Source organism: Zeugodacus cucurbitae, chromosome 4, assembly GCF_028554725.1.
Source record: "Zeugodacus cucurbitae isolate PBARC_wt_2022May chromosome 4, idZeuCucr1.2, whole genome shotgun sequence".
Classification (NCBI taxonomy): domain Eukaryota; kingdom Metazoa; phylum Arthropoda; class Insecta; order Diptera; family Tephritidae; genus Zeugodacus; species Zeugodacus cucurbitae.
This window is the reverse complement of record NC_071669.1, coordinates 50,839,816-50,853,913: the sequence shown is the minus strand read 5'-3', so window position 1 is coordinate 50,853,913 and position 14,098 is coordinate 50,839,816. Positions and strand designations below refer to the sequence as shown.

The 14,098-nt window shown below is 34.7% G+C and overlaps 1 protein-coding gene across 1 annotated transcript; it reads left to right on the top strand.

The window, feature by feature from the left end:
* The first annotated feature begins 4,302 nt into the window (after positions 1-4,302).
* LOC105210513 (probable G-protein coupled receptor Mth-like 8) lies at positions 4,303-12,913 on the top strand. Its single transcript, XM_029039191.2, has 7 exons — positions 4,303-5,409; positions 6,987-7,143; positions 11,460-11,651; positions 11,742-11,963; positions 12,021-12,171; positions 12,240-12,452; positions 12,679-12,913. The coding sequence occupies exons 1-7, from the start codon at positions 4,441-4,443 to the stop codon at positions 12,731-12,733; spliced, it is 1,959 nt and encodes a 652-aa protein (XP_028895024.1). The 5' UTR covers positions 4,303-4,440; the 3' UTR covers positions 12,734-12,913.
* Positions 12,914-14,098: the final 1,185 nt, after the last annotated feature.

Sequence of the window (14,098 nt, the reverse complement as noted above, 5' to 3'; positions counted from 1 at the left end):
GAAAAAAAATGAATTGTCTATAAATATTTAACTTATAATAGAGAGAAATATGTAGATGAAGAGATTGTGGCAGATTTGTATCTAGATAGAAAAAAGAAGAGAAAATAGGGTGGTAGAAAGTGGAAGATATGAGAGCTTTTGATAAATGATTAGACCGTACCAGTACATACATTACCTAGACTTGAAAGAGATATCATATATGCTCGAATCGCTCTACTATTCGTATGAATAACTATTTTATAATCTCTCTCTCGATTGAAAGCTTTTTTAAGAATATTCTTTAAATAATTAAATCATTACTAGATACATACATACATACATATGTGTATGGCCAACGCACTTAAGAACACCTACAAATATTGTGAATTGATAACCTCTTCTTTGTTTTCTTGGTGAAGAGCAATGTAATCACGAAATTCCAATACCGTTTAATGTTATGACCCATTGTAGGTCAGTTTTCTATAGTAACCCATCGACTAACTCTGCCACCGAACAGATGGTTAACGCCACCGCAAATGTCTCCCGCGAGTCCTGTGAGTAAGAAATTAGTAGAGCACGCCAAGGCAGGAGAGAGTGTCAACCGGCAAAGCAAATAGACAAACAAATAAACATGCGGATATATGATAAAAGTATACATAAATAAATAAATAAATAAATAAATATGAAAGCAGGCGGACAATTAAATGAAGCGCTTGCTTGAAACAAAAGGACAAAAGGGATGGCAGAGTGTAAATGTGTGCGTTTGAGTGCAAAATATAGTCATTGTGTGTCATTGTGGTGGCAGTAGCAGTTTCTTATAACGGCAACACTATGGGAAATTAAAGCGGCGAAAGAAAAGAGTTGCAAGTTGAACAATTCGAATGCGCTTAGCTGAGCTACCCTCTAGGAATTTTAATTGAACATCGGCAAACAAAGATTATTTTTTTAATGTCTATTTAAATTATTTACAATAAGTACTCCCAGCTGACCGTTTTGTATACAGTTACATTTGAATTTGAATGTGTTAATTTGTTTATTCGCTCAGCTGGCATATAATGAGTACCGTATGCCAATGGGAGTCCATTTACCTGCTGTGCGATATCAACGATATGACAGCCGCCAAGTAGTACACATAGCACATACGAATGCCGTTATATACAGTTGGAAAGAATAGATACATGTGCGCAATTTTATAAACAAATGTATTTATGGATGTTGTGTCCAAAAGAAATATAGATGCCGTTTGGTACATTGGCACATTTGAATATTTAGCGTATCATCACCTGTGTGCCCTGTAGGAAAAAAATTGCGAAAATCTAAAAAAAAAATATTTTTTTTTATTTTACACCTTTTTCTATTTCTAGTTATTTAGCCCTGAAAAGAAAATTCAGATTTTGATACATTTTATGAAAAATGCTAAACTTAAACTATATTATCAATATATTAAATTTCTTATAATTTTCATATTCTGTCGATTTGAGGTGCTATAGCTTCATTTGATATATCTTTTTTTGTTTTTTTCTTGCTTTTACTCCATAACTTTCTATTAGTGTTTTAATAGAGTTCGTCTTCCAGTAAAACAACAAACAGATTTGAAACTGTTGCCTACATTTCGGCGCGCTGATAAATAGCTTGATGCAAATAGAAAAGTAGAGATATGAGTTCAAAAAAATGTATGGCTCTTATACTCTAATTCTTTAAGCATAGCCATGTTAGAAACCAATAAAGGTAATACATTCCGAATTGTCGAAAACTCATCTTTAACCAAAATTTCCTCGAGAGAACTTATTAAAAATAATTCCTTTAGAGCACCAAATTTCTGGAATATTTCATTTTATGTTTCACTATGTGAAATACTAGAGCTGTTAGGAATGTTATCTTATAAGATGGGTTCCAAATTCGACCTCACATACATCTATATCGGAATATATCTATACATTTTGAATTCTATAGGTTGATATAGCTGCCCGAATAGAAGTGTGTTTGAGACACCATTTGTTTCGACTGAGCCAACGAGAGCTAGGTTGGGTTAGGTTAGGTACGAAGGCTGTTTCCCTAGAAAGGGAAACCCACTTAGACTATCAAGAGCAGTCCTTTACAAATACCTCACTTATTTATGAATCGACAAAGCACTTAGAACCTACCACAAATCTGCAGAGCTTTTTAACTTCTGTATCCGCTAATTCGCGAGGGTGCCAAAAAATTGAGATCCAAGAATTTTTTGTCTAGATCTCGCAAAGGCGGGACATTCCAAAAAGAAATGCTGGGAGAATTCTATCTCACCTTCTTCTAGGCAGCTTTTGCAGCTAGCATCCGGTAAAATTTTTAATTTGACCGCGTGAATCCCGATGGGCCAACGAGAGCTAATCGGTTGATTTTTTTTTTAAGAGAAGACATTATTCTGCTGAATTCATAATGGATAAGGCGCTGGTCATGCTCTGAGTCTCAGTCAAAGGAAAATCGATGTAACTGTGTGGGAAAGCGTATAAAAGTGAGTAACAAAGACAATATACAACTGAACGCCATGAAAACTTCTTCTTTTACTACTCAAAACTGAGAGCTTTGTTGACCTTCGTATGATATATACCTAACTTCGTCCAGAAAGTCAATGGAAACTGGAATTCCGTTCAAAATTTCGTCAACAACAAAAAATTAGTATACCAAACGTGGTAAGAGCGAATAAAACCTGGACCGAAAATAAAAAAAGCCTGGACCACCTTCCAAGAATTTCAACGAAAGACCAAATCATGACATTTTTTATGTGAATCGGGATGTCATTTCTGGTTTCCTCGTATTAAGTCATAGCACTTACTAAATTGACTGTATACTAAATAAGGTTCAGGAACTTAATTTTAAATATTTTATCAATAATAACCCTGTCAATCAACATAGAACTGTCCAGTCTTGATATTTTGCATGCGTTTATACTACATACACACATATGTACATATATCCAGGTGAGTGCCCTCGATGTCTGATATTTATCTTAAACACGTGGACAACGAACTCAACATCAAATGAGCTCATGCGAGGCGTCCACTCATACGCTTATGTACTTACACAAACAACAAACTCCACCGCCCACAACATGCCACACGGCATTCCGACAGGGACGCTTGTGCTCATTAAAAACGGCGCAAGGTGTGTGTGGGCAACCGCCGACTAGCGGTCATGCCATTGGACTACTGCTCGACAAGCAGTTGAGCGCGAGCACGCGGTACGAGTGGACATTGGCACGGGCAATCAAGCGAAGGATTAAACAGTAAACAGCGGCAGGCAAAGGCCAAAGCCAAAGCAATTAACGGCAGGAAAGTCGAACCGGCACTATATTTACAAACACACACACACATTTATATATATATAAGTGTACAGCGGTAGCGCACAAAAGCGCACTAATCTTTCCGGCAAAGGTGTTAAGGCGCTGCAATGCCAACGAATAAGCGGTTGAAGCGCATCCTCAAGGCGCTGCAGTGAATAACGTCATCGTTGCCGTTCAGCTTATTTCGCACGAATTTACGTGATGAATGCAGTCATCAGCACACAATCAGTGATCAGTTCATAGCAAAGTTGCGCGAATTCATTTAGACAACGTTTGTGATATCTTGTTTTGTTTTTGTGTTTTGTTTTTGCCTTTGGGGAGGCGTTGTGATTTTTAGAATACAGCGCATAAGACGCCCACGGCTACTTGGTACACTTTCTGGAGAATATCATATCATTTGTGTTGTAGGAATTGAATTGTGCGGTCCGTCGTTCAGAATACAATTTTCACCGACGACTCGAAATAGCCAACGCCAGCGTACAACAATAACAATAAATATTTATGTGTATCATTTCAGTGCGTCTGCATGCAGGCACATGTGCGTGCGTGTGTAAGCGTGTATGTTTATAAAATATAAAACAAACGCAAATTGTGAAACAATAAACAATTCCAATTAAAAAAAATGTGAAAGAAATAAAACAACAAATAATGGAAATAAAAATTTTGAAACAATTTTAATTGCTAAAAAAACAGAAAAACATTTTTTTAAAATATTAAAAAAAAAATGAATTGGCAAAACTAACGGAAATTTTGATTTGTATTTCCTACAACTTAAAAAAAAAATATTTGAAAAAATATTTATTTGAAAAACAAATTTTGAAAAAAAAAAAAATAAACAAAATATTTAAAAGAAAATTTTATTTTTTATTTGAAAAAAATTTGTTTAAAATTTTATTTGAAAAAAAATTTAATTAATATAAAATTAGTTAAAAAAAAAATTAATTGAAAAAATTATCATTTGAAAAAAAATTTGATTTGAAAAACATATTATTAAAAAAAAAATATTCGAAAAAAAATATTTGAAACCAAAAATATTAAAAAAAAATTTTAATTGAAAAAATTTTAACATCAATCAAAAAAATTTAATAAAACCAAAAATCGTGGAAACATTTTAAAACCATTAATAAAAAAAAATTGAAAAAATGTCTGCGCAACGACACAAAACCAGCCGCCGTATGTGCGCGCCAACATTAGTGAAAGCAATTAAAAATTTTGGTTTTGATGTGGCAACAACACAATACTCATGGCCGCTATTAGCGGCTTTCGTCATAATTTTAAACAGTTGTTGTTGTTGGAGCAGTGCTGCGGCGAGTAGCGGCGTTGCGACTGAGACGAGATATCATTGTGCCTTCATCGATACGATTAATGTGACGGGCATCGCCTGGGCGTATGAGCAACCTAATGCAACGGCGGAGATAAACACAACAAACAACAACAATAACACTATTAATATTAGCAACACAAATAATACGAATAACAACAACGATATCAACGGCAACAGCAACGGTACAATCAACAACAACAACCATACCAGCAACAACAATAACAACAATATTAATGCCACTGTAAGCAATATCAACACAACCAGCACACAAATTGATGACATCAATAGCAACAACAACAACAACTACAATAACAATAGCCACGATATCAGTAGCGACAACAACACCAACGCCGCCTTACTAAAAAGTCTCGGCATCACCTACATACCACCCGAACTCGTTGCCGCCTACAATTTCATCATTAAAGATGGCGTACGCGTGCCCGCCGAGCGTCACATGCGCGCCTGCATTTGTAAGCTGAAACCCTGTATACGCTTCTGTTGCGCCGAGGGTCACTACTATGATACGCTGAGCAAATCATGCGTGTCCATTGCAAGTGTCATCGATGTGGATGTGGTGAATGCTACGCAACAACAACAACAACAACCACATAGTCTTGTATACGCACTGACCGGCATGGATCATCACGAGGTGGCGGTGCGCAACACAAACGGCAGCACACGTTTGGTGCGAACCACACACCATTTCAATGTAAATATTGGTGTACCGTGCGAGCGTATGCGTTATGTGCATAGGGACAATCAGTTGGTGCATTGGACGTTGTTCGAGGTAAAGTTTATTGACATTGGAGCGCACATGTGATTTTACTTTATAATATATTTATATGAAGAATGATTGAATACAACTCCTCAATGCTCCAAAATGAAAAATATCTGCAACACAAAATGTTAATAATAGCATATTGCCTACATTTAGGCACTTAACCTATTTTTTAGCGAAGACATGTAACACAAGTTTCCATGTTGACAATCTGAAGATCGTCTCCTTCGAATCCGAAATTACCGATTAGAGCAATTTCCGTTTCAATATTGTTGTACTTCCGTCTATAGAATACCAAACTACTTAGATGATCCAGCTTGAATTAGATACCTTTAATAGATTTATATATATGACTATTCCTTCCTCAATTGGCTTTTAAAATATTGATCTAAATATGATTCCAAAGAAACCTTGATCTGTACATTAAAAACACCTAGAGAAAGTTTTTTGAAAAAGAAAGCCTCTGAATAGAGTTAGAGCTAGCTTAAAGCCAATAAATAACATTTTCAGAAAATTCGGAATATCGAAGTGGAGTATCATCCAATGATCTTGAAAATAGTAGCCATCAATCAAATGAGAGAACACCTCGGTAAGCAGATAATTTTATCGTTGTAGTCAGGTCGATCGGCCACCAAGATCGTGTGATCGCACCGTTAGATTTTTGTGGGGATATGTAAAGTCTAAAGTATATGCGGATAATCCCGCTTCGAAAACATCACGCGTGTCATTCGCCAGTTACCAGTCGAAATGCTCGAAAGAGTCATCGAAAATTGCCAATTTCATTTGAACTTTCTGCGTTTTTTCAAATGTATGTATGTGATTGGCGTGGAAACCGTTTTGCCGGTTATAGCCGAATCGATGATAGCGCGCCACTCCTCTCTTTCCCAGTTGGGGATCCCACGTGTAACCAGGTTGCTCTCCACCTGGTACCTTTAACGGAGTGTAGGCCTTCCCCTTCATCGGCTTCCTCCGACGGGTACTGCATCGAACACTTTCAGAGCTGGAGTGTTTTCGTCCATTCGGCCGATGTCTTTTTATTCGCTGAACTATGTCAGTGTCGTCGTATAACTCGTACGACTCATCGTTCCATCGTCTGTTATTCCGTATTCAGCGTTGACAATGTTCCGAGGACCATAAATCTTGCGCAAAATTTTCTTCTCGAAAACTCCTTGTGTCGTCTCATCTCATGTTGACATCGTTCACTTCTGCACCATAAATCAGGCCGGGTATAATGAGGGACTTGCAGTGTTTAATTTTTGTTCGTCGACAGAGGACTTTACTTTTCAATTGCCTAATCAATCCAAAACAGCACCTGTTGGCGGTTGTTATTTCCAATGATATCGATATCATCGGCGTACGCCAGCAGCTGTACACTCTTATAGAAGATTGTACTTTCTCTATTTAGCTCTGCAGCTCATATTATTTGTTTCCAGCATCAAGTTAATGAAGTCACTTAATTTTTTTAAATAGGGAACCTCGAAATTAATTTCCCATTTTTAAATTTTCACACTTTTTAATTTTCATGCCCAATAATTTCTAAAATATTTTAATTTAATTATTACTGATTTTATAATTTTCCATTGCAGAATGGCTCTATTGCCCATCGTAATCACTTATTTTCGAACTATTATTGTTATACGCCACATCAATTGGACAATATAACATGGGAGTGGCAGCCATTGGCTTGTGTACGGAATAAATTACCATTCGTTTTGACAACGAAAGAGTGGACATATGCAATTTGTAAGTGAAAAGAAATGTTTTCAATTAAAATAATTCAAATTTTACATATTGAATTTGTAGAATTCCACCAACTTATATGGTAAGGGCTCCTTCTTTAGACAGCTCCCAAGTAGTAATAAGAACCTACATTTTAAAGATGAAAATGCTTTTTTGTTTTCTATATTGTTGCTGCATTTTTAAGTATCCCATTCAGAGGTTCAAGGTACTACAGGACTACAGAAGGAAAAATTCCATTTAAAAGCTTCCAAAACTTAAACAATGCCAATGCTTCGGGTGTATCTTTGATTAATTTCAGAAAATCGATTCATTCAAAGCTTGTTCGTGTACAGTATAATTAGAAGGTTGCCAGCTGTTTAAAAAATGTGTAAGACACATTTGGCTAAATATACTTCATGAAGAGTTGCCACTTGTTTACGAATTTGATTTGAATAAAATGTATAATATAAATGAATTAATTTAAAATTAAATGCAAATTAAAGAAGTTTGAGAAAGTCTAAAGTACGTATTTTGGGAGGCGTTGCCACCTATTTATATTTTTTATTCAATGAAATATATGGAACAAATTTAATATTGAAATATTGACAACAAATCAAAAATGTTTAAAATAAAATTATCCAATAGAATTTAGAGAAGGGTTGCCAATTTCATCAGTATTCATGTAAAAAAAAATTATTAAAAAAATAGCAACACTAAAATATGGATATATAACTGTATGGGTGTAAAAATATTTAATATTTTTTGTAGACGGGTTGCCACATTTTAAAAAATAATTGTTTCAATATCATATTACTTTTTTTAAGCCATACACATGAAATAATTTTTGATAAAAATAGTTACTAGATTCTAAAAATAGATAAAATATATAAAAATATAATAAAATACGGTAGTCCAATCCACGTGAATTAAAAATGTGGTAGGACAAGTCTTCAGTGTTAATAATCAGTTTTTATCCCAGATATACACAAATATAAACTGATCAAGTCAATTTTTATGACCGAACCGACAGCTATTAAAAAAAATACGCCCACCAACGTTGACGACGACGTGATCTTATAGGCGTAATTAATGTGAATCGCTGCCTCTTAGCACTTATGATTAAGTTATTTTTAAGAATGCTTTTAGTTTTTTATTGTCGATTCCTGCCGAAAATACTTTATTTCTATAAGATATTTATAAAAATTCTTTTTCATGCTATTTTTAGATATTATAAAATTATAATTAATTCGAGGTTATTTCTGCGTTTTATAGCATGTATATGTCTATGCGTGTATTCCTTCGATTTTATTTATTTGCACACATGCATGTATTCGCTTGCCACGTGTGAATTTTTAATTATTTTCTTTTGTAGTTACCGCTACAATAGTTTTATGCTAATTGTACGCACATACATTTGTATCTACACACGTACATATGTGTTTATTTTCATTTAATAATTGCAAGTAGCTGGCCCATTTGCTCCGCTGTTATTTGCTGTTGATCCAACAAATTGCATTTGCACAAAAAAAAAGCGAGAAAAAACCACAACAAATCGATTTGCAACAAATTCCAACCACAAACTGATCAAATGTAAACAATGTTTATTGATTTGGTTTTTGAAGAAAATACAAATTTCGAATGCCAAAGTAAGCAACGGACCGTGTGAGTTTTCTCATAATTTATTGCGCGCATTATGAAGGTATGAATGTCTGACTGTGTATATGTGTAGATATGTATGTAATGGTAGCGTGTAATTACAGTGGAGTGTGAGCGCGGTATTGATTTGCAGTTAAATGGACAAAATGTGCTATTATCTACACTTTAGGGTGGTCCAAAAGAAGAAAAACTAATAATTTTGATAAAAAAAATGTAATGAAATTATTTTTAATTGGCAACCTTATGACTTACAAACAATAATACTATTCAATACTATTCAAGTTATTTATTTTGAGACATCTGTAAACTCATTCTGGCTTATATTCATTATTTTCCAATTATTTATTTAGTTTGCGAAAATTGGCTACCCTAATCGAAAACATTAAATTTCGATCCATTTTTTTTTATATAAAATTGTACTCTAAGCTTTATAAATGTCAAATTACTGAGCGTTATTTGATAAAGTAAAATATTTTTATTTTTTAGACAGGAGGGAACCCTATTTTAAATATTTATTTTAATATTTTTCAATTACAATTATTATTTTGCGCGAAACGGAACAAAATATGTTCCAACTTATTTAGCTTTAACTCAAAATTCATACCAAAAACAGAATAGATGGCAACTCTTGCCTTAATACTCTACACAAAAAGCTCGTTCGGCCTAGTACTCATTTCAACTTTTTTGCATTATTTTACGAAATTTGGCAACCCTCATCGAAAGCACAATAAAATTTGTTGACACAAAATTCTATATTTTTTTTTAATTTTTTAAACAAGTGGCAACCCTATTGTAAATATTTATTATAATATTTTATAGCCCTAACAATATCAAAAACGTAAACTCGATTTCAAAACACATAATATTTTAATTTTTTTAATAGGTGGCAACTCTTACTTAAACATATTTCACACAAAGCTTATTCCGCTTAGTACCAATATAAATTTTTTTCATTATTTTACAAAATTTGGCAACACTAACCTAATATGAGCAGGCTCACTACCTCATACGTTCCTACGATAACCTATAAAACCTTAAAAGAAATATTTTTCAAATTGTTGTACTTAGGAGATCTCTAAAAACAGGATAGAACTCAGGTATCTTCTACGTCTTGAATTATTCCAAACAAAACAAAACTTCAGCGGGAGCTCGGATATAAAATAATAGGATCATATCTTGTCTGTTTATTTGCAACAATTCTCAGACAAGCCACCCGAGAGATCAATACTTGTAATGTTATTATATTAATTTTATTAATATCCGCACGATAGCTTCCTTTGATCGATCAAACAATTTATTTCTTAGCAACTTTGGACCATTTTGCCATTTACTTGATTCAGGTGGTACCCTTACATATTTTTTTTACATTTTTGTCTCTGAAAAAATTATGAGATTCTACGAACTTCAATGTTTCTTCGAAGACGATTCGATCAGACGGAGAATCTCGCCTAAAGTCACCAAATTCAAAGACTTTTCCTTAAAATTATCGATATATATATAATACATACCTTCACAGACAGAAGTAAAGAATGATCCATTTCGAGGTTTCCTACTTTTTTGAAGAAAACAATGAAAATTTAATGAGGAATGTTTATTATCAAAGATTATATTTTTCAAATGTTGGCTGCGGCTACGTCTCAGATGGTCCAACCGTTGAGTCCAATTTTCGATGACTCGTTCGAGCATTTCGACTGGTAACTGGCGAATGTCAATCGTGACGTTTTGATCCAAGGCCTGAATCGAACTGGGTTTGTTCTCATAGACTTTAGACTTCACATATCCCCACAGGAAAAAATCAAACGGTGTAATAGCATATCATATTGGTGGCCAATCGACTGGCCCAAAAAGTAAAATTATCTGCTCACCGAAGTGTTCTCTCAATAAATCCTTTGTTTGATTTGTGGCACTTTCTTGTTAAAACCAAAATGTCGCTGAGATCGCGAGCTTCAATTTCAGTCAGCAAATAGTCGGTTATCATGACGCGATAACAGTCCGAGCTGCTACGAACGGTTCCGAATCGATTATCTATGGTCTTAGTGTACACTCTCAGCTATGGCTGTTATATTTTCTTCACTGCAGGACGTAGTCTATTCGGTCGGATATTATTCAATAGTGAATGCTGGGTCTAATGATGGGTGTATGACCGATTATGTTGATCATAAGCTAACCGAGGCGCGCGAAACACATTATTTACAGAACATTATGAAATTCCAAACAATATTGAACATAAATAACATGACAGCTTGAAAGGACTCACGTGTGATCTGTTAAAAAAAAGGCTATTGAAAAAATATCCTCTACTTGGATCACGCGTTAGTTTCCAGTTTACCTAGACTAAAGTCAGAGTCAACCAAAGTATGTTTGTCGAGATTTGAGACACTCGTTAGCTTTAATTAATATTTCCAATTATTGAATCGCCCTAATTTCAAGGTATAACATCAAATATAATTTCAAATAAATCGTGAAAATCACATAACTCGTTATGAAAGCGAAAAGTTCAAAGCGAAAATGTACAGTTAGACGCACATTTATCTATTTTTAGGTTATTTATATATAGTTCAAAAAAAGAGCCCATGATCAATGTTTCAAGAAAAAAATACTGTTATGTTAATTAGTTTTTTATGTTTCCGTTAACTCATGTGTTTAGACTAGCTGCTAATTTATTTGGTTTGACTCGCCCACAGGTTTAATACTGGCTGTCATCTGTATGTTTATTATCCTCTTCATCTACCTGTTCGCCAGCAATCTGCGCAATACATTCTACGGTGTTGCCATCAAGGTCTACACACTGTGCATTATCTTCGGTTATTCGATAATGGCGCATCTCACGCTCACCGATCCAGCCGAATTTATGCCATGGACCTGCATCAATTTGCGTAAGTTTCGGATTTGTGTTGAGAATATTTCTTTCTATCTATTTTTTTATATTAATTTTCAATATTATTTCTACCGTCCTCCATTTCCAGCCGCTTGCGTCATCATTTACATGGTGTTATCATTCTGTATATTAAGTCTGATCAGCTTCAACTTTTATATGCATTTCCATGGCATTATCATGTCGCGTCTAATGTTCTGGCTGATATTCTTTCCGATCGCGCTGTTAACCATCGGTTGGTCGATATTCGCGGCAAACAATGATTACGATGGAAAGCCGATATTCGGTGGTGGTGACACCTGTTGGTTCGATCGTAAGTTGTGAACGAAAATTCAACATTTTCTCTTTTTTATTTTTATTATTATTTCAGCTCGCAACTGGTCCATCATGGTCTACTATTATGCGCCCATTTTCATCGCTTGTGTTATCTGTATATTTTTCTATATACTGACGCTAATACATATCAGCGAGGGACAAGATTATAATATACGTAAGGCTACAGAGACGCTAGATGAGAATCGGTAGTTATAAATCTACACTGATTTGTATGTAGTAACTAATCTCTCAATCTCTTTACTCTACCGCACAGCTTTAAATCGTTCTTCAAGTTCTTTACCTACACTTCCGTCGTCTTTCTGGTCTGTGCCACTTCGTTCGCCATCAATTACTATCGCGAGGACTTCACGCACATCAACTATGCTGTCTGTTTGTTCATCGTTTTCCATGGCTTCGGTGCGCTGTACGCTTTGATCGGACAAAATCAGGAGGTTCAGAATTTTCTGCGGCGCATTGAGGATGATGTGTAAGTTTAACGGTGGTTTTAGTGATAGATTACCAACTGCATTACCACCAAATATATTGAAAGTGAAATGTGTCAGTAATCCAGTTGGTAATATGTAGCAATCTCTTTTTTAATGGGTTCCATTATAAAGCTGTTATGTAAAGAGTTGCCATACCAAAAAAATATTAGTAAATAATTTCTAATTTCAATTTTCTTACAACAAAAAATGCATATTGTCTTTTTGCAGCAGCAGCGATGACGATGAGATGACCGAGAGCGCCGTGCCCATGTCGGGCTTCTAAGCATTTAGAATTACACTTTTGCTCAAAATGAACCACAATGTTGGGCAATTCATTATTATCATTAGTTTTGTTGAGTGTAAATATGTTGTTTTGAGTTCTGTATGTACAAAAAGTATATTGTAATCTACTTTATATATTTATTTGTCTATATAATAAAGCGTCTAGTTCTTATGCAAATATTATACAAATACTGAAGTGTTTTTGTAGATGGCTATATGATTTCTTCAGAATTGGCTTTTTTCTCCAACTGAAGAAGAAGATGAAGCTTATATAGCGGTGTGACGCATGTTCCACATGGTTGGCTACGACAATCACAAGAGGATCGTCGACTGCCTAAGCTCTCACAGAAAATTAAATAGTCGAATAAAAGATGTCTCCCACCATCGTTTTCAGCTATCGAGTGATCCAAGTAGAGGAACTTTTTTCACCTGAACAACGTTAAAAAATTGTTCAACTTTATTGTGATAATTCACCGACCTACTGAGAACGGAACCGACCGTTATCGCGCTTTGAAAACCGACTATTTGATGCCTGGCATCGCATTAATGGATTTATTGAGAGAACACGTCGGTGAGCAGATAATTTCATGTTTTGGGCCGATTGGCCACAAAGATCGTGTGATATAACACCGTTAGACTTTTTTCTGTGGGGATATGTAAAGTCTAAAGACTATGCGGACAATCCCGCTTCAATTCTGACCTTGGTGAAAAGCTTCACGAAGGATCATCTTTATCAACATTTGAAAGAGATAATCTTTAAAAAATAAATGCCAAAGAATGAATCCCCATTAAATTTGAACTTACTGTGTTTCTTCTCTAAAAATGTAGGGAGCCTCTAAGGGATTACCATTTATATGAGACCAGCGGTTCATTTCTTCATATGTATATTCTGTCCTACCATTTGTTCAATAAGAAGAGCAGGACTCCTATGATCTGGTGTTCAAGAAAATTTTTAATTAAATTAATTAATTATATAATTTAGCTAGAAAATAGTTTAACTGTATTTTACCTTTTCACTAACATTGCTTGGGCTGTTTGAATTTTTTTTTTTATCCAAGTGCACAACCAGATTGTTGTACTATATTTGTCTTAGCAAAGACATGTACCGCTTTTGCATATTTTGACCATATTCATAATTTTCATTTTTTGACTTTAGGTGTCGCTGATATATTACAAAAATCTGTTCCCTATGTTCAAATATGTGAGTTATTTAGCTAATACTGTTCCCAATTACTTTTTGGATGGACAGTTGAACTTCACTCACTCGAATCACCATAATCCACAAAAGAACTTCGAGTTAGAGAGACTTCCGAGTTACGGAATGTAATTTGTATGAAATTTTACTTCAATTGCGAATTCAAGAGCT

What these genes read in the sequence shown, in the direction of transcription:
- LOC105210513 (XM_029039191.2), top strand. Translation starts at nt 4,441, where the DNA reads ATGTCTGCGCAACGACACAAAACCAGCCGCCGTATGTGCGCGCCAACA. An exon ending in TGCATTGGACGTTGTTCGAG is followed by an intron (nt 5,410 to 6,986) that starts GTAAAGTTTATT and finishes TTTCCATTGCAG; the next exon opens with AATGGCTCTATTGCCCATCG. An exon ending in ATGGACCTGCATCAATTTGC is followed by an intron (nt 11,652 to 11,741) that starts GTAAGTTTCGGA and finishes CTCCATTTCCAG; the next exon opens with CCGCTTGCGTCATCATTTAC.